General features: G+C 36.1%; 1 protein-coding gene across 1 annotated transcript in view; it reads right to left on the bottom strand.

Moving 5' to 3' along the window:
* Positions 1-3,980: 3,980 nt before the first annotated feature.
* ADGB (androglobin) overlaps positions 3,981-21,724 on the bottom strand; it is an 85,612-nt gene continuing 67,868 nt past the window's right edge. The window contains exons 27-34 of the mRNA XM_068184889.1: positions 20,993-21,183; positions 19,714-19,825; positions 13,044-13,153; positions 11,352-11,507; positions 9,451-9,559; positions 7,335-7,422; positions 6,003-6,186; positions 3,981-4,380 (exon numbers count right to left, since the gene is read on the bottom strand). Of these exons, the coding sequence (XP_068040990.1) occupies positions 4,231-4,380; positions 6,003-6,186; positions 7,335-7,422; positions 9,451-9,559; positions 11,352-11,507; positions 13,044-13,153; positions 19,714-19,825; positions 20,993-21,183 (1,100 nt within the window). The 3' untranslated portion in view covers positions 3,981-4,230. The remainder of the gene's footprint in view (positions 4,381-6,002; positions 6,187-7,334; positions 7,423-9,450; positions 9,560-11,351; positions 11,508-13,043; positions 13,154-19,713; positions 19,826-20,992; positions 21,184-21,724) is intronic.

The following is a 21,724-nucleotide window of genomic DNA, read 5'->3' as shown; positions in this document are numbered from 1 at the left end:
TGCTGGTCTCAGTAGCAAGGCAACATGGAACAGGCTTGGTCTGCTTTTTGGTCTGTAACTCACTGTGTAAATGCCAGCCAAATTAAAGCAAAGCAGATGGGGCAAGTAATATGAAGATTAATGAAGCTACTTGCATTTAAAAGTAACTGTAGACACATATTTTAATGGAAAAGATCCTTTCTAATTCAGAATAGCTGGTCAAAAGAAAAGGATCAAGCAGTGAAAACTACTAAAGCTTAGCAGAACATACCTACAAAGAATTATTACAAGTGAATAAGTCCTTATGGACTTAATCCCCATTAAATTGAATTATCAGGTAAAAGACGTATTTTCTTTCTCTGCTATCTGCACCACACTGTGAATCTACCATTTTTCCTAAAACGCAGAAGTAAAGAAATCAAACTCTGATAAATTCTTTAGGGATTATTCACAATGAAATCTAACATGTTTTCATTCTCCTATGACTTTCGCAGTTTCCATCCAAACTTTTACGAATTCCTACTGAATAGTGACATTTTTCCTTTGTATAACTGGCTACACTTCAGTTGAAAGAGAAATCAGTGTCAAGGAAGAGTACAATAAGCAACTTCTTTTAGTTTTACCACACAAAAAATACAGCTCAACCTTAATGAGATGCTGAAAGATGCTCTGTGCTCTAATAAAATTCTAAATCAATATTCAAAATTCCAGCCAATTACCAAGTATATTTGTAGAACATTTTCAGTATTACTCTAAACTCTGAGCTCACTAGGTGTTTCAAACTACATACCTGGTTCAGAGGAGGAAAACCAGGCTCGTCTCTCACATGCCACTGTGCTGCTTCTTGAAATTGCTTCTTCTTGATGTATAGATACTAACAGACTCTTCAACTGTGTTTTAAGTGCAGAGAGTGGAATCAGCTTTGTATTTTATTCGTGAGTTGGAGGTACTTAAAGATGTGGGGGAATCACAAAAAAATAAAAAGAAAATCTTACCATTATATTGGAGACTGTCTCTAAGAAGCACACAACCTTCTGCCAGACCCTGATCTGGATTTTTGAACTGCTGAGTTACCAAATTCTCTTTATCTCTGTAAGGAAATGGCTGCCAGACTCTTCTTCTGGAGTCAGACTTGAAATTTCAGGGGAGAAGTATGATAGTTAAACTGCAAGTTTTCAAGATCAATATACATATATGTGCTGTTTTTCATACCCAGAGACTTTTCATGAACAAAAAATGAGAGGCTGTGTAAGTGACGAACTGTGCCAACATATGCAGAGATGATTTTCTCTAAGAAACATTAGAAGGTCCCTACTCCCACTCCCTCAAACCTCTTCAGTGTTATGATGCCACCAGATACCTGGTACAGTAGGCTTTGATGCAGCCATTCTGCTATTGCACCTCCAAAATGAATGTCATCTTGAAAGATAACGCAATCCTGTCTTGATCCAGAAAAGACTGCCCTATCTGTTCTGTTCTGTAAAGGGCTTGACTCCATGTGTGAGTCCTTTGTTGAAGTTTTTCACTGAGTAAGAATGCACATAATTTCAGGGTTGTCCTTCTGTCCCTAATGAATCGGGCCCAGTAGGGCTGAGCTAAGTATAAGCAGGACTCATGACAATCCAAATTCCAGTACTTTCATTACAGTAAATGTTATAAAGTTACGGTGCTTAAAAATTGTGTTACTCCTACAGGGCAAAAGAATAAACATGTTTTACCCATGTGAGCACATAATTTGACTATTGAGAAGCTTGGTCTACAAACTTCAGGCAAAAATCCTATTGATTAAAACACAACGTACCATTCTTGCTTTCCATATAGTAAAGTGCTAAACGCAATGGCTCTTGAACTTACTGCAAATGGCTGTTTTGAAATAGTTTTGTTTTAGTTTTTGTACATCTTTCCCCACTAACTTAGCCTGTAATATAGTGCACCATGTAAAAAAAGCTGTTTTGTTGGCATGAAACTGATGCATATGAAATGTCATCTCTTTCTGGTCCAATGTATGTATATTCTTTGACACAATCCAAACAAGGCATTTTCTCTTCCAGGCTCCACTGAGGTAAGTGAATATTTTGTTCTTCTGGAATATGCACAGGGATTTAGTAAAACTGTTACTGTGCTTCTCTTAAAACATTACACACTCCAAAGTACATGCAATTAAACAGTGTGACAGTTATTCACACCCTCATCATATCTGCACTGTTGAAATTATAAAAGCCAATTGAGACATTCACAAATCACACAGCAGATTTCCACAATGCCACATTACCCTTCAGCATGAGAAAATTATGAAACTTAGAATTATGTTTAACATCAGAACAAGATTTGATAATGTAGATCTGAGTACACTGTGCCTGAGTTTAAGTCAGTTGACAGCTGATTACATGTGGGGACAGGTTGTGATCATGAAGGCTATTTGCTGAATTTTTGACATTTAGATACTGATAATGCTGGCGTTTGGAGCTGGATTGATTTTTACAACAGAATGTCATTATAGCGCTTGCAGTGACATGAAGAACAGAACTTCAACTTGATCTTCCTCTACAGAAGCTCATTAGAGATTCACATAAGAAGACAACCAACATGTGCTATTGCCATGGAAACAAGATGGAATATTATGAAGCAGTATATTCCATATTCCAAAATAGAGAGGACAAAGACCAATTACAGCAAACGACTGACAGGATTTTTATTTGCAGCCTGTATGGGTCAAAGCAAAACTTAGCTCCTGCTCTTTGGAATAAAAATCACCAGTGCAGTTTTAGGCCTCTGGTTTCAATTCTTCCTTTTCAATGACAAAAACTCAAGCTAGTTAGTTTAGTTTAGTTTATGATGTATGGGAGGAAGGAGGCTGAATGGAAGCATTGGCATTGCAGCAGGTGTGTAGGTGTGATGAGTTACAAAGCACATATGTCATAGAACTGACAGAAGATTGAGTCAAGTTCAAACCAAATAGTGAGGTATGGAGAAAACAGAGGTGAGCAAAAGCAGCAGAAGCTAAATATCTGGTCATTAAGATGCAGAGGAAAGACTAGTTTCAAAGACAATGGCTAGCCAGTACCAGTGGCCAGAAATGCAAAGGATAAAATTTCTTGTGATTTACATTAAATTGGTGAGTCTCACAGTTTCTTACCTTGCCTAGATAATTAAATGATTTTGGACATCCTCGACATATTTCAGGTATACAAGACATACTTAGTCTAACTTCCCAGTCTTCTGCTTGTGACTACATACATGGAAAATACTTACGTCATTTAAAACACCTGTCTGTTCTGGAGTTTTCACAATTGTAACAGTCTGATCATTGTGTTCAAGTAATAGTGATAATTTCTGAGTGGATTTTTTTGGGAAAGAAAGATGGATGGGGAAGCAGAATGTGATGTTAGTTTTTTGTGTTTGATGACATAATGACAAACACAGGAATTCTGCGATAATGGAAACAAGAGCTTAGGGGAAATATTTCACCCTTTGAATAAAAAGCCTGTGATTGCTACTTCACTCACACACTGGTTTACTTTTAAGAAATATTTTTAAATTCCAGCTGGGAGTCTATTGTAATTAGTCATTTGAGCAAAGTCAGCATGGGCAAAATACATCTTAGGAAAGAGAAACAAAGAAAATAATAGGGTTTTAAGGAGTGTTTAACAAGCCTTGGAAAGTTGTGTCATGAGTTTGTCACTACAGAGAGTTACTGTGAGATTCCAAAACACTTTAACAGAATGATGGAAGGGAAAAATATTACAGTACATAGAAAGCTTGTGAGCCTACTCCATCAGGCTTTGGTAAGCCTTCCAATGGCAGCGTGTGAAAAATGTGGTTTGCCACTATTTAATTATGATAAGCTCCACAAATTGTCATCCACTTAAGGAGCCAGGTCAAATGACTTTCAAAACTGTCAGGTTGCATTCACTATTTCAACTCTGATTCATTCTTGACTGGTTTTGTTTTGACTGAAAAGAAAAAGACAAAAAACACTGGGGTTTTGGGAGAAGAGTCTGAATGGAATATGAATTTTATTGCAAAGTTGTTCTAGCAAAGCATAAAAACTTTAATAGTAGTGAGTAGCTTTGTAGAATACTAGATAAAGTTTTTCTCTAGCAACAGGCAAAGAGATAAAATGTGATATAATTGCCAAAAGTACTTGAAAATAATAAACATTTTTTTCTCATCTTTGCATATGAACTTTCCTTCCCAAACTGTTAAATACAATTCATAAGTGATAGCAACTACACTTTTTTGGTTAAATCTTTACCATTTTTTCTTTTTCTTTTGCTCTGCTTGCAGGGCTGCTTCCTGAGCTGCCAGTTCTTCTTCTTTTCTGTGCTCGGCCTCCAGCAGCTGATTTCTGTATGCTTCCCGAATGCTGTAAACTCTGCTTCGGGCTTCATCCAAGGATGCCTAGCCAAAAGCAAACAGCAATACTGCCCTCTCAAAACATCAGTCTTGATTTCACCACAAGCAACTGCATCCTTCCTGTTCTGTTTCACTTTGTGACTCTCTAAGTACAAGGAGAGCATGTCTCCTTTTCTTTTTACATGGATGTTTATTGATTTCTCAAAGGAAACAGCTATATGTCAATCTTTTCACCATGAAGAAGAGAAAGTTCAGGAAAATCCTTTCTAAACTGCTGGCATAATAAGCTAGTTGTGTGAAAGAAGAATAGGGCAACAGAGTAGTTACCTATCTGGACCTAGTCCCTTTTCAGTTACTTGTTTGCTTTGCAGTCTTAAACAGGTCTATTAAAAACTAGGTGTCAGAAATGCTGGAATGGCTTAAGAGTTGTGGCTTTTTAAGAGGCTAAAGGAGCCTAACTCATAAGACCTTCAATGAGACTTGGGGCAAGTGAGACTTTGACACCTCTGAAAACTTCTCCCTTTCCATTTCCATCCTGAAAAATGGGGATACCTGGAAATCTGTATATAGTTCTTCGTGGTCTACAGATGAAAGGACTGCAAAAGTGCTTATCAGCACAGTGTGCATATTCACAAGTAAATCTCATTTTAAATTCATACTGTGAAACATTTTTAATGGAAATACTTTCTAGAAAGAGTCAAGGATCTACTCTTGTGAAAAATTTGCCCTTCTAATATACAATATGTTAGGCATCCAAAATCATAGCAACATCTGAAAACCTGGACTGGCATCCTTATTAGAGTCATCCACTGTTGGAGAACTGCAGCTCCTTGCTGACCTGTAGTTGAGCAATACAAATCGGGCTGTCTGGGAACTAGCTAAGGAGATGTTTTCAATTAAGATTTCTGTAAATAGGTTGATTTGATGTAAAATTATTTTTACTGTCTCTTATCCAGTATGAACAGTTACCAGCTGATTGATAGTGGTTATTGTATCACCACTGTAACAAACAATTTTGTTCCTGTTGATGCTCAACAGTTAAGCCAATTTGGTATGATACTTGTACCAATTTCACGTGCAGTGATTTGGCTGACCTAATCCTCACAATGGAGCCTACACTCATGCTACTACATTATTATTTGCAGACATGTTTTTTTGAGGTTTAATAATATTAATTCTTCATTTGCTGGCATCATGCATATTTCAAGAAAACTGCATTCTCTCACTTTTCTGAGACACATTAAGAGCAACTTATCCCCCTGTGTAATTGTTTTTTTATTACTTTTCAAAAGCTGTATACAATTTTATAACCAAAAAAAAAAAAAAAGCCAGACTGGAGATGCTGTACCTAATAAGCATCTGGTCATGTATGTCAGTTTTTGGTCATTTTTTTCTGACTTTTAACCATCTTTTTCTGGTGATACAATAGTGTTTTTGCAGAGAATGTATCAAAAAATACCAATAATATCATATTAAGGGTGTCATGCAGTACTGTTTTTTTTTACTTTAGAACTTTTCACTTTTGCCCAAGTGAAATTTCAAGCTTGTTCATTGCTTCTAATGTGTAGTACTGACTACAAAAGCTTTGATAATGGTTGATCAGGATATTCAGACTAGTGGCGGACATCACAGCACCAGTTAACTGGAAAGCAATCTTGAAAACATACCTGCAGGTTCTCATACATTTCAAGTATATTCTGCTTCAATAAAATTCTGTCATTCTCTTCTTTTTGTTTTTGTTCCAAAGCCAGCATGCAAAGTTGCCTAAAATGGTTGAATTTTTCTTCTTTATGTATCTGTTGCTGTAGAATGATAGACTCATTTCTCAGCACAGGTTCAGACATTGTTTTTCTGAAAGAAATACAAACCAGATATTTGTTTCATGTCAAATGCAGTTTTGGTTGTTGTCTATTTTGCTTAATATCTATATGCAAGTATTTGGCTTATATTTGGCAACATCACCATCATATGGTTGGATATGGTTAAGAAGTCACTTTTCCTCTGCTTCTATATAACACCAATAAGAAAATACATTCCTGAGACCAGGTCTTCTTGTACTTGAGTGTCTATTTTAAATCTATTTGTAAAATCATGCTCATTTTCGAGCACATGAAAAACTCCAACATGTGACACTTTTAATTGGAAGAAATGTATTTTCAGAAGTTTTTGATACTATAATTGAAACAAATGCAATTTATCTTTTAGGGTTTTTTCTGCTTTTGTCATAATGGCACATAAGTGGATAATATACTTTTATATTTTGCCCTAAATGACTAGTGTAAAAGTCAAGGAGTTGAAGACAAATGAAATGCTTTCAAGATTTAAGCTTGTGGAAGGTATTTTGCCATATTTTTGCCATACTGTTTTAAACTATTCACTTCAATATAATACCAATTTCCTTCTCAATTTAAAATTAAATTTGAGCATATTTTTAAGCATTTTTGAAGTCTTTTGAAGATCAATGAAATGCAAAAATGACACATGGAATACAAATGGACCTAAGCATGAATTGGGCTATAGCTGCAGCACAGCAAACAAGGAGGTGCATTTAAATTAGCTCAGTAAATTCATATCAACACTTGTAATAAAGAATATCGTTCTTTTGAATAATAAATGCAATTAGTACAGTTATTTCAGCTATTAACTATTATTAACTGAAGTGCATTTGTTAAATATGGTATTTTAAACCTGCATAACATCCTGACAATTTTTTTATTACCTGGGATTGGCTCAGTTGGTTGGAGTGTGGTGCTGGTAACACCAAGCTTGTGGGATCAATTCCTGTACAGGCCATTCACTGAAAAGCAGGACTTGTTGATCCTTGTGAGCCCCTTCCAACTCAGAATACCCTATGATCTGGATGCTCCTTTCAAGAAGATTCAAATAGCATATTTGCCTGAATCCTCATTTTCTTAAAATGTTTATGTCAGATACTCATTACATGCAGTGCAGTGATTCAACACCTTTGACATTTATTATGTTAGGGCATAATTTCTTACCTCATGTAAGGACTAAGGTCTATAAGCTCCCATTTTTTTTGCTGTGTTTTTAATCTTGAGTCAATAGCTGTTTGTGGTGTTTGCTTTCCTGTGGTAAGAAAATATAAAACAAAACAGATTAAACTGGTTATGTGGTTATGCTAGGGAGCTCCACCTAAATTCTTACATAAATTTTTCTTCCTTTGGCTCAGCAAAATACATTATTAAATAAGAATATGGGCTGGAAAGGACATAATATTTCTGCCCTTTTATTTCCAACACTTAGGACAGAATCAAAGATGCTATTAAAAACCCACATATACTAGAATGAAACTAATATGTGTATTTAAGCTAAATCCCCTCTACTCAAAGTTAGTAAATCTAAGCAAGAACATTGACTTTGCAATGCCTAAAAAAACCCCAAAACAACTTCTGAGTATCATATTCTTTTGTTTAAAAAAAAAAATCAATAGAAATATGATCCTCCAGTCCTGGCTGTAGTTTAAAAAATTATATTCCCTTTCAGGGATAAGATATAATTTAAGAAATACCAGTTTAAAGAAAAACTGTGACATACTAAAAATGCTTTTCTGAAATCTTAGACTATTTCTTTAACCACATGGATAATAACCATGCTATGTTTTATTGTAGCATTCTTGCAGTACAATGACACCATTAATTATGGCAATGGGCTGAGCTGCTTTGTCATTATTTCAATGCTTCCTTCTTTCAATTTGTCCCGATGTGCTGAAAAAACTTGTGAAATTTGATGAGATTTAATGAAAACTGCACTAGTTTTCTTTTATAAAAACTCTTTTACTACCTTACTTATAGCAGTAACCAGTTGAATTATGTTAAAAATATTACTGGACTTTTCTCATGAGAAATAGGAAGAGGTTTCTGAGCATTAAAATGATTACTGTTTATATATTTACTGTCTATATATAGACAAATATATCAGCCTTCTCTGCTGGTCTCAAAGGGTGACTTGGATCTTTGGAAGTGCCTTATTCACAGAACAGTATTCTCCAGAATACAAAAATACTGCATGTTACAGAAAAGTTCAATCTCATCATTGCCAAATGCTGCACTCTGTGAAATAGAACCACAACAGCTTAAAGTCATTGGGGTGTCACTCTTTACTTCCTAAGACATTATATTAGATTCTAAATGCTTAGTTTAGAAAAAAGCTCTTTGTGGAAAACCATTAATTTTGAAGTCCTTTAGCCAGTAACTTCGAGGAAACAATATTGTTTCAAGTAACGAATGCTGTGTTAAAAGCATTAGGTGAGGATTAATTCTACTTTAATATCTGAATCTTTCCTGTGAAGATTACTTACTGGGATGGAAAAATACTGATCTATAGTTAAGTACTGGTCACAGATTCTAGTTCCATGCAAGGGTCATGACCAGATATTGTCACAATCAGACCAGGAAGTATTCTTTCCTTTCTGTGATGGCCTGATCTCAGCGTAATCACAAAAAAAAAAAACAAAACAAAACCAACCAAACAAAAAACCAACAAACAGCTTGAAGTCTTGCACCCAGTTCAACCTTTCATCAGAGTACAGAAATTGGCAGGGAATACATATGAAGAATCCATAGAAGTTGTAATCACTAAATTAAATTAGACAGCACTAATGGAAGCTTCCAGGAAACTGATGCTACTCAGTATGCACTTTTTGACACCTCTCTTCCAGACCACCCTCCATGAACAGTTTCCATGAACATGCACTTTAGGTGTATTAGTCTCTTACTGACATGCTATTTTAGCTGCTAAACACTTTTTTAGCATTTCTACACTAATGAACTGGTACTTGGAATTGAGGGAGAAGGTATTTTCCACTAAACTTCCAAAAATTTCAGATTAATTTAGGGTTAGAATTCTACTACAGAAGGGCTACCTGTAGTTTGCTTAAGGGTAACTTGGCAGCCTCCAAGAGCTGTGAGGCTGTATCTATGTCTGGAAACAGAGCACTGAAACAACTGAAATAAAGAGGGGATAGAGAGCAAGCCTGCCATCGCACATTTGGACACCTTATCAGGGCTGATCTATCCATCTACTACCGGTATTTAATGCAGAAGTATTTCCTAAGGAGTGAAACATGCTAAACAGAAGACAAAGTTGTACTCTTACCTGCTTCTCCTGAACTAGGTGTTAAGTTGGCAGTCTCAGCCCCAGCTATGGGTTCCTCTGAATCTCTCACAGCATACTTATTAATAAAACGCACACGTTCCTGAAAAGCCTACAAATCAAAGTTTTATAATCCAGATAACAAAACTTTTACTGCATATTTTAAATCTCAAAGAATTTTCAAAAGTAGGATTCTATAAGTCTTCAATAAGACCTAACATCAGGGTGTAGTGTGCAAGTCTGCCTGGTGCATCAGAAAAGATGCCATGGCCCCACTGAATCAGTCATGAGATATTGTACACTTACACTAAAGATCACTGTCCAATGAAATGCTGGGAAATCACTGATCTCTGGGCAGTTGACAATAGTATTGGGATTAAAAATAAAACAAAAGCTGTATAGCTGCATGTATGGCTAATGCACCTCATAGGAACTCCTATAGCCTATGATTTAGACTTCCTCTTGAAAAATGGGACCTTTGGATGCAAACCCTTTCAGACTCAATTACCTTCACTGCCAAAACCAGACATCAGCACTTCTGTCTTTTCAGAAGGTGACTTTGACTCACTTGGAATTCTCTTAAGGGCTGTCATTGCCAGAACGGACAGAGAAACCCTTTGGCTTTTGGTCAGCCTGGAGTCAGGCACTCAATTTCCAGAGTCAGAGGGTCTGTGACCCCTGGAATAGGCAGACATTGGGCCAGGGTTGTCAAGAAGAAAGGAGAGGAAAAGTTTCCTAATCTGAATAGCATATCCCCAATTTGGACCTTATTTTAGCATATTCTGTTGTGGCTGCAATTTTTTCAACGACAGTTGTTTAAAAAAAGTCACTAAAAAAAGCCCTAAGGGCCTTCAAAAGTGGAACCCTGTAGTTGCAATTCAGTTGATTTTCTGATTAGAAAGCTAATGGTGATAGAACCAGATTCTGAAGAGTCTTCACACATCAAAGGGTATTCATTTCTAGCTGACCTTTACGAGGCTGTACTTGCATTTTCAGTCTCAGCACAACTAATCAAAGCTGCAGAGCAGCATTTCTCCCTAGTTCAGAATTTAATAGAGTAGTGTCAGGAAAAGTTTTGAGCTTTGAACACACTGAAAAAACTGAGAAAATCTGAGAGTGTAACTGGAAAGGCTCATGTCTGAGGTTCATTTCTGAAAGATAATATTAAAAACCCCAAATTTCTAAGCTAGGGATTCTGGCTGAACATCCCTTAATGGACAATGGTATTGGGAATGACTGTCAGGTGAGTTTGAAGACTGCACTTTGTTCTTTTATTTTTCTTTGGTAACGATGCTTCCAATTCTGAATCAGCACTGCACTTTTTGCTTTGCTAGAAAGAACACATATTATTTTTCCATCTCAAGCATATGTCATGTCAAAAGCACCCAGATGTACCTGGCAACTAGATCAGTATTGCTTCTCCAAAACTGTGAATTCATACTGACTGTGTGTTACAGGCTCTTGGGAAACCTGCAAGGGACAATTTGGGTACTGATATGACCAGGTGCCAGTTCTTCAGGAGAAATAATTTTTGGCATGTTTATAGCAGTGTATTTCTCGATAGAATCTGTTCATGCTAAACATTAAACTTGTCACAAGTAGCAGCTTTGCAAATGTGTAGAGGCAGCGGGCTTTCTAAGGAGAAATTTTTCTATGTTTTGTAAAGTAGAATCTAAAGTCTCAGTGATCTACAGAAGCCTGATCTAGATGATCTGGATTCTTACCCAGAATTCAAGCACATAATCACTTTTAATTCTTTAAACTGTAAAATTTCCTGTCTTCCAGAGGAGTGAAGTGATCAGCCCTATGAAGACAGGTTTCTGTTGTGGCAACTGCTCTACCATTACAACAACTTCTGGAATTTGTGAATAAACATTACTGCAGAGATAGCACTCTGATATTACCTTGACAGCTCTCCCTGGCTCCGCAGACTCCCATGCTTCTTTCATGGCTCTGATCTCATCTACTCGCCGGGTGTCCATTTTCATCTCCAGAAAGTCTGCCTCTTTCTGGTCGCTAACTATGCGTAAAATCCAGTAGGGTGCGTTCGAATCTCCTGGCTGAAATTATCATAAACATAGTGTAGTCACTTGTATACATCTATTATCACTCTTTAGGGTGAACTTATGTTTTTGTATACTGGTAATTTTTCTGACTGATATACATTGTACAATGACAGACTTTGATATGCATTATGACACAAACACAGGCTGCCAAAAGAAAGAAAGATTACTTTGCAATGCCTAGAAGCTCTTTGAGGTGTTTTGTTTACATGTTTTCCCCCACCCCCATGCAGCATGTTCCACACTCCCAGTTCTTCTGAACAGTTTGTCTGAACAAGAGTGCTTTGTGTGATTTTTCATGCAATTGTTTTCTCTCCTCTCCTCCCACAAGCTTCTTCACTAGAAGCCCTATTATATTCAACTGGGATTTTTGTATAAAAATAAACCTTGCTCTGTCTTATAAGGTTCTTTCCCAAGCACTTCCCAATCTCTAAAACCCCTTAATGCGTGGCTTCTCCAGAACCACAGGGTAAGTAGGGCCTGAAGTCTAGTACACTATTCTGATGCCTGACCAAGAAGTGAGATAGAGTACTGCATATGTTTCAGGAAAACATATCATCTGAAGAAGCTTTAAGCCTAAGACTTAGAACTAGGGTTAGCAGTTCAGCTCTTGTTTGAGACTAAAGGTGGACATCTTCTTTCTGTGAGGGCTCCATCTCAAAACTTGTATCTGTTCTAGTGTGGACTCCCAAGAACCATCATCCCAGCACCTCTAGTGTAAGGCACGGTTCCAGAGCTCTGTATAATTAGGTGTGGATATGAATCATAGGGAAGTCTGCTGTGCAGCAAGGTTACTCAACTAAAAAAATCAGTAGAGATTTCTTAATGAAAACCTCTATGGTTCTTTGCTTCAACTACACACCATGAGGCAGCAAAATTCCCAGCAAAAGCAATGCCATTAAACAAGAAGCTGTCAGTTCCTTCATTGCTTTCCATTAATCCGTTTGCAACCAATAATGTCAATTATTCCTTTTAAGGCATAAATGCTGGCAATAGCTTTTCAGACAGCCCCAGAACACTCAGATGACCCACCCCAGGGGATAAGAACTTCCAAGTAAGCAAGTACACACCAATTTTTCTGCCACTGTATGTCTACATGCTAATGACAATTGTGATACATGAGACAGGAACTGACTACAGTGGAATGACCTATTTCATCTCCCTAGGAACCCATGGAAGCCACTACAATGAGGGATTAATAGGACACAAATATGGTGAATTCTTGGAATTTAGTAAGCCTTCAGCAGAGAGAGAAACTACACCAAAAAAAGGAACCACCAGTTTTTCCTTTATACATAAATAAAGAAAGTAGCAAATTGTGTCTCTAAATCCAGGATGCACATCTTTTACATTCAAATTTTTTAATTCAACATTTCTCAAGCACTAAGCTCAAAAAGGTGGCAAAGCAGGGTATAGAGAAATACAAGGGACATTAGAAGTTATAGCAGTACTGATTTGCAGACCTGAGAATATCTCTATATTCAGTGCAAGGATGGCATATTCAATAAATCAAGGCTTTGGTTTTGTTCTCACCTGAGATTCAAGTGATGGACTTTCTTTCCAGAACTTCTCTTTTTCTATCTTCTCAAATGCTTTATCTTTTGATCTTCTGGTTGATTTAGGAATATTTGCAATCTTTTTTACTTGGAAAGAAGTGAGAATTAGGGGAAAGCTGTGCTTCTCATACTGTCTCCTGTGTGTTACTCAAATGTAGTTATAATGCATTTTGATTTAGAGAATGTCATAGTTATCCATAAATACAGTTCTCCATATAAAACCCAGGGTGGAATAACAGCACAAAACAGCCATACAGAGAGACAAAGGAAAGCCAGTTAATTAGTTGACACTTTCAAGTAGTACCAAGAAAGAGTATGAGGACCAAACAACTTTAAAAAACATACTTACAAGGTGAACACGTTGTGACAGCCTAATCTGTCCTAAATAACACTTTAGCCAGTCCTTAATTGAGAGTTTTCCATGGTGCCTGCCAGCATTGCTGCTTTGTGTATGGGTCAGCATAAAGACTGCAATGCACAGAATCACAGCCTGACTCTTACTTCTCTTCCTCCATCTCATACAATCTCTGTCAGTGTTTGTTATGCACCAGGAAAGTAAGAAGCTCAAAACAGGTAAAGCCAATGTCCTCATTATCTCACATCCTAAGACTGTCTAGTGCAGAGAATGTAGATACACCCCATAAAAATGCAAGGATGTTAAAGCAAAGAAACATGTTTGAGACTCAATGAATATTTAAGAAATGAAAAATTGGCATTGTCAGAACTACGTGAGAAAATTTTAAATTAACTATATTATCAGTACATATGTATACTATATGTTTGAATTAATGATACTGAGAATTGACATTTGCAACAGGTATTTTGCAGTGTCTTAGCTGGTGAGAGCTGTAAGAAGACTTCTTCCATGTCATATTGTTTTTAAAATAAATTAGTAAATAAAGCATGTAAGAGCATATAACTTTAATAGCAAAAACAATGTGTCAGTTTAAACAATGAGGGATGAATCCAAAACACTATGAGAAAGATTAAAAACTTGGGTCTTAAATCTCCATTTCCTTCCACCTTTCTACTGCCTGAAACATTGAGAGAAATGCTGAAAACCTAGATTTAGCCAATATGGTAAAACAGGGGATTTCTCTTAGAAAATGTTGATATGAGTGACTGTTTCACAGTCTGATTATAATAATATGTCTTTCACCTAATTATTTTAAAGTAGATATCTTTCACTTAGTGCTTTTCCAATTTCTTTCCACTGAGGACAAATCACTGTACTGCACAATTAATGTGCTTTGGATGAGATCTGCATTGTCATGGCTGAGGTTATATGGATACATAAAGTTGTAAATGTTAATGATATAGAAACATATTTATAACTCACCTATAGCTCCACATACAAATATATATGGTATATAAGTGTATTACATATATATCGTACAAGTGTTTGCCTATAAATGGTATTATTCTTGTCCAGTGACATTTTACACCAAAGTGTAAAGCTTAAATAGGTTCAGTGCTGCTATATTAATGAATGAAAGCAAAAAATTAAAGTGGTCTCCACAAATATTGAATATACTAAAAAAACTCCACAGGAAATGCAAATATAAAACAGTGATGACACAATTAAAAGTTATAAAATTATTACATAAATGGCTCTCCCTTCAATTTCATATTATCATTACATACTAGCACCATAAATCAGGCTGGTGTACATGCATTATTCAAGGCATAATTAATTTTTAGAGATAAATTATTTGTTGTTTATACAAACACTCAAAGACATTCAGTGTAGTTAGCTAAATGATCCCAAAGACTTTCTATGTAATGGGATACTACAAGTTTTGTCTGGTTTCTAGAAATATTTTGTGACTCTGAATTACAACATTTTGATGCTCTGAACTTATAGCATACCCTGATAAGTTAGTAAAGAATAAGAAAGCATAAGAAATGACAGGGGCTAGAATGAGGGCTAGAACACTTTACTCCAGATATGAAGGCTTAGTGCAAAATTAAGTTGAGATCTCCAAGCTCTCCCATGTACTGCACTGTCCAGGTTCTCCCTGCCCTTCCCAATTCCTCAGCAGAGCAAGCAGTATCCCCAATTTAGGGATCCACCTCCAGAAATGCCTGGAGGGGGCAATGACAGCATTTTGGCATGCTGCCCACTCTGATTCAAAGGGAGATGTGAACAGCAGCTTGGGGCTTTTCTAAGGGTAAAGCTAGGCAAATGCTTTGAATGAGATATGATAAGAAAGGCAGGCAGATGATAGAGAAAGTAAAAGGCCATTCCAGCTCACAGCTTGTGCATCAATCATCACAAAATCTCAGTGGCAGTTTTTATATTTGTGTGGCACCAAGAAAAGCTTGGTCATCACACAGGCTGACAGTGATGACACACAGCTGACAGCAACTTTAAAATTAGCTTCTCTACTGCTTTTCAATTATTTATACAAAAATTCATTTAGTCTAATGCCAAATGGGACCAAAGTGATCATCCAGTCTGATATCCTGTCTATGACAAGTTAAACAATTGCACCAAATGATTCCTAGCTGAAACTCAGCTTAGGCAAGATAGACAGCTACTCCTGATTTATGCAATTTAATTTACAGAGAATCTATCTTATTCATAGGTATAATACAGAGGAGTCTTTTGAAGCTTTCTTTGAGAAGACATCATGCTACTGCTATCTGAAATAGGCTCTGAGCATTTAGTGGGATTACCCAGTAGTTGGTAGTAATGACTGTTAGTTGCCCCATGAGGGACTTCCAGATTTCATTAAGAAAAGACTGAGAAGTTCAGATGTTGCTTTTCCTTCTTTGACTGGACCCTCAGAAGGATTCTTGACAGATGGCAATGTCAAAAGTCTTTCCAAAGTTGGGCTCACCCAGATACTAAAGTTAAGAAAAAATACACCAGGATAGAAGCAAACCAATAATCTGGTTGCAGTAGTAGTGTGGGGTTAAGGTGTGGCTTAGAGATCTGCACCATCATGTACCCTCTGTGAACTATTTGTTCACTGAACACCAGGCAAGTGATTAATCACTACTGACAGGCAAGCTGGGAAAGGGAAAGAGAGAGAGAGAGAGAGGGATCTGAACATCCTCTTAAACATCCCATGGAATATTCTCCTTGCCATGAGCCAGCAAGTTCTCCTGTGGGAAAATAAAACCTGTGGGAGAAACTTTCACTGCTCTGGAGAATAAAAAGGAATATTCCAAAGCATATTGCCTGTCCTGCCTTTTCAAACCTACCTCTACTACCCGGGCTGGGCACTCTATCTTCTTCTGCCTTCCCAGTTGCATAGACAGTCCTCATCAACAGCTTACACTCCTAAGTTAATTTAAGGCAATATGTAAAATACGTGCTGCAGTCAGCATTCAGAACACAGTGATGATTCTGCTTGGGGTTGTGACAGTTGCACAATAAAACTGATGATCTTACTACAAGAAAAATAAAACCAAAGAACCAAAAAACATAATAGCCGAAAATCTTATATACAAAATGAACCTTAAAATGATTTTGTTCACACAGTCAAGCAACTGAAAATGGTACTAGCAGTTGCAAGATTGCCTGCTAATTGTTCCCCTTTTGCACAAGAATATTGAGCTTACATTTTTAAAAGTCTTTTCCACAACAGTTCTCAGATCTCAGAAGAAAGAGGCAAAAAAAAAAAAAAAAAAAAAAAGTAGGAAAAAGAGAGGAAAGAATGAAGACATAAATGAAGTATAAATAAACTACATGGAACTTGCTGATTTCTGCGTACTAATGCCTTTTTAATGCTTTGTTTGTGCAGTGGGCTCTTTAATGAAACATTTAATGGGATTTCATATATAATAAATACGACCTAAATATTATTCACAAAATAGCTTTCGCTAACATAGTTCTTTTTACAAGTGCAAACATCAAGAAATACAAAATTATCACAGCATCTGTATATCAGAGAATTTACTTTCTTCAAAAAAGTTCTAAATAAGTATTTATAATATTGGTGAATATCAAGACTATAATAGCATGGGTCTTAATTTAAAGGGAGACTAGTTTAAAATATTTTAGTAGATCTTAATACAAAGTTGAAATATGCTTTTGACATGATAAATTAGCTTTAATACAAAATTAACTCTAGATGGCAGTGTTGGCTTACATGAAAAAGAGATACTTGGAGAAAACTTTTCACATAAATTTTTAACCTGGCTCACTGCAGCATTCTTAAAAATCACGTGGTGAAACAATACCTTTTTGGTTACATACCAGTATTACTATTATATTAATTTTGTGTCTGACAACTTGTGTCAGCAATTTTAAATGGCAAAGGTCAGTTTTCAAACTGATTTAAGACTAGGTCACAATCAGAAAAAGGAATAAAAGTTTGAGCTTTCCCCAAAAATACTTAACTACAGTAAGCACTTCTGATAAATATTGCTGTTAATAGGGGTACAAAAAAATAGGCATTAAGTATTAAATGAATATTTACTTTAAACTTTTTTATATAAGTTGTGTTTAAACTCTGTTGGTGGCCTAGGCAATCTGTTTGGTATCCTTGTATAAACAGAAACACTCAGTTAATAAAAACTGTGAAATAGATTTGGTTACTTTGAAAGGCAGCATTTATGAGAGGGCACAAAAATTACACAATTTAAAAAGTATTATATTTGCACCATTTTAAAATAATCCCAAGAAAAAAAGTGCTTGTTATCACTGACTGTAGCTTAAGTATGTTTGACTGCAAATGAGCATCAATTAGCATGGAGAAGGGGAGCTATGAACTGGAGTACTGCTACCTTGAATTCAACATAACACTCATGACACTGACAATGTTCAGTGATGTGAGCTAAGAACTAGCGAAGAAACTTAAGAGAATAAGTGACCTCCTTTGACCTGCAGTTTTACAGACCAAGGTGAAGCTGTATAAAAGGATATTGTCAAGTGCAAGCTGTCACTATGTTGCCAACTCAGAAGCTTAAGAGGATGGAACAGATTTGTCAGAATTGTTAGATGTAACAGATTGTGAGAAGCAGTCTAACAGGGAAAATGAAGAGAATGAATGCAGTCATCTAGGAAGAAAAGATGATATTGTGAAGAACCCAACAAAATTCAAGCAGGTGAAATCACTAAAAGAGCTGTGTACAAGCCTGTAAGCTGACATAACTCCTCAAATGCTACTAAAATTGTCTACAGACTGCAGTAAATCAAGAAGATACATATTTTTAAAGTTGTGTAATAATAACTGAAGAAATAATGAAAAAAGTTTCAAATATTGCACACATCCCAAATCCAAGAAATTAAAAAATATCTATCAGCAATTACTGCTACTGAATCTAAGTTCAGTCCAGAGTACTAGGAATTACTGAAAAAAAGACTTGACCAGACATTTAAAAAGAAACGATTAAATAGAATAAAAACTGAGACATACCACCAGTAAATAACACCCAAACCATCCTAAATAATTTTTTTTGAATATTAGCAAGTATATGTATATGAGGAAGCAAATAATTTCTTATCACTTATTTTAAAAATTGAGTTATAGAACTTTAATATTAATGATACAGAAAATCTACTGAATGATGGGAAGTAATATTTTAGGTTCTGCAGAAACGTAGGGATGAGAACACAGGAGAATCGGCTGTGGGTGTGTGTATGTGATATTCTGCACCAGCAGGTGGAGTAGGGCTGCAGCCTCAGAGCTTGTAGGGGATGCAGAGGAAAGCTACTGGGCACATTAGGTGTCTAAGTGCAGCTGGTGGAAGGATCCACCATTTTAGAAATATACAGTCTATCCAAGGAACTTCCATTCTTTCCAGTCCAAGAGGGAAAAGCAAGATAAGGCAGTTGGTGCTGTTTGTGTTTGTGCTTCGAGTGTCTGTCTGAGATCTCAGTAGCTGGCAATGTGTGTGTGTGTGTATTTGTGTATACACACACATACTTACACATATACATCATGTGTAAGCGTGTCTATGTGCACGTGCTTGGTGGGATTACATCTTCAGCCTCACAAACAGTTGGACCTGGGAATGTGCAGTGGCAGCGCCTTGCATCTGTCAGGCTCTTGGGTCCGGAGGGATAAACTTGAACATAATAAAGATCTAAATAATTTTTGTCAAGCTTGCTGATAGAGGAAGAAGAAAATATGAGACATTTATCTAATTTACAGACTACTGACTAAGATTCTAAGTTTTTTTTAATATGTCTTGGGATTGGTTTTTACTGTCCCTTAAGAAGAAATGCTACAATAATCTGTAAAAAATCAAAAACCTTTTGTAATTTCTCTTCTTCTTGTCCCCTTCTATGTAGATTAGACATACATACTGCACTTGGGAGCAATCCTAGTCTTTTCTCTTCCTAAATTCATCTCCTAACAGTACAGAAGGAATACATTTCCCAAAGCAGGCCTTTCCCCCCCTTCTTCTTCAGTGCATTTTCTTAAATTATCAGCAGCCATGTTTCTGTTCCAGATCTCTACTTAAAGCTGAGCCCTAAGAACCTGAGTCTTGCAGTGTATTCTGATTTCCTTATATATTGTGAACTGAAGATGTAGATTCATGCAATCAAACTTCATTTCTAAGAACTATGAAACAAAATGTTTTGTTGCCTAGTTATTTCACTCAAACAGTGAAAAAAAATTGCTCGGAGCAATATTTTTTAAATCAGTAACATGATACATTTGACTAAACATGTACTTAGATCAACCTACCTTTAATTTCATTTTTCTGCATTTCTTTCAGTTCCTGAACAAGCAAAGACTCACTCTCAGTAAGTGGCCAACTATCATGCAACACCAATGCCTCTACTGAATACTGGTGAGACTATGAAAGAAAATGCAACATGCTGAAGTAATAACAATTGCAGCAAGCATTCAAGTCCTGCAGGTTAGTAAAGTGCCAGCTATTGAATTCAGCAAATAAAATACATAATTAATTTACAAGCTTGCACATAACAACATTCACAAGAAGCTTAAAAAATTAATGTTAATTCCACAGATCTTATTTTAATTCCTGTGAAAGGAAACAATTACTCATGTGTTTATCAAGTAAAACTAAAGTGGGCTACACAATAAGGAGCTACATTCCTGTAAGGTTTCCATGTAACTTCCCTATGTATGCCATGTACTAAAACAAAGACTTTTGTCTCTGATTTTAAGACCTTCTACAGGGCTTTGAGCCCTTGTACTAGCACTCAGTAATGCCTTAATTTGAGATAGAGGTGACAGGGTCCATGGGCTGTTTTAAACATTGTCTAAACTGAATTGGAAATCATTGTATTTAGAAACTGTTTTCCAAAATTCTAATGCCAGTTCTGAGTCAAAGGAACAACTTTGGAGTTTATTTCTCAATAATTTTTGTTTTCTTTATTTTGTTTCAATTGAACTCAACTATCAAGAAAAAAAATCACAGCACAAAAACGTGGAGATGTAAAACAAGAACTTTTTCAGAAAGTATACTCAATTTCTCTAAAATAGACAATACTAAATGGCATCAAGAAAAAACAGTGGTTTGACATTAGCCTCTGACAAACTTAGCCTGAGTAGCAGATATTATGTGTCTGTTACTAAAGCTTGCAGCTGACTGGAAATAGGTGTTTCTCTACGCAAACTATTACAGACGGTTTTCTATAATATCATATTTCAAAGAAAGCTCATATTGAAGCATCAAAACTTTAATTTCTGGTAATTTTTGATCTTTATGTGAAAGTTATGCTATACTTGTATTGGATTTGCCAAATGAAGAACACTTAAAGATAGAGAAAATCACCTCGATATGAAACCCCCTAGTTATTTAGTCATTCATACATGTACATTGTCCTTTTTTCATCACCTCATTCAAAAGCTACCAAAATTCTTAATTTTGGATTCTTGTTTTTACCCCAGGATAGAAGATTTCTCCACATGTACCAAAAGAATTAGCAATAACCCTACACTGTTTGTTTCCCTTTTTTTTTTTCTTCCCGAATCCCAGTGATTAACAAACTCTTACATGTTGTGGGCTTCCAACATTATTTTCAAAGCTTTCTGAGACTGAAGATTCATCTGTTAATATCACTGAGCATTCTTGTACAAGGTCTGTCTTGGAAGAAGTTTTGCTGTCCTTTGATGAATTACTGCTTCCTTTTTTCAATCGTCCAGTTTCCTTCACTGCACTACTTTGAATACTCTGGAGGTTTTTTACTGCAAGATGACAAAAAAAAAAGGTCCTGAAATTCTATGAATTACTGGTATGAGGTAAACAGATGCTCTCAAAAAGTAACAGAAAGATTAACATAGTCCATTTTCTCATACTGGATTGTACTCACAAGCTTCCAATTAAAATCATGCTTATTCCAAATACTACCCTTGTTTCATTTCACATGCAAATCAAAAATATCTTCAAAGCAAATAATGAGAAATTTAAGACTGTGTATAGATGACTGCTGTTACTGTTTATAAAGCATATAATTTTTCCCCTCAAAACCCATGCTTCTCTCCTGCACTAACCATCACAGCACCATGCTATACATTACAAAATACAGAGAGTCTTGTGCTCCCTATGATTGGATCCCTTTGTGGCTAACCTAATTTAATAAATAGTGTAAAACTGGATGAAGGGAAGAGGTGCATTGGTCACAGTTTTGACACTGCATACCCTTACAGAAGTACCTTATCTCTTTGTGCCAACCTGAAACAAAGATCATAGCTAACATGAGCTGAAAAAGAGCCAGTCTTGAAAGGA

This window comes from Anomalospiza imberbis, chromosome 3 (genome assembly GCF_031753505.1).
Source record: "Anomalospiza imberbis isolate Cuckoo-Finch-1a 21T00152 chromosome 3, ASM3175350v1, whole genome shotgun sequence".
NCBI classification, from domain to species: domain Eukaryota; kingdom Metazoa; phylum Chordata; class Aves; order Passeriformes; family Viduidae; genus Anomalospiza; species Anomalospiza imberbis.
The sequence above is the reverse complement of the archived record's forward strand: the minus strand, read 5'-3'. Positions and strand labels throughout refer to the sequence as shown.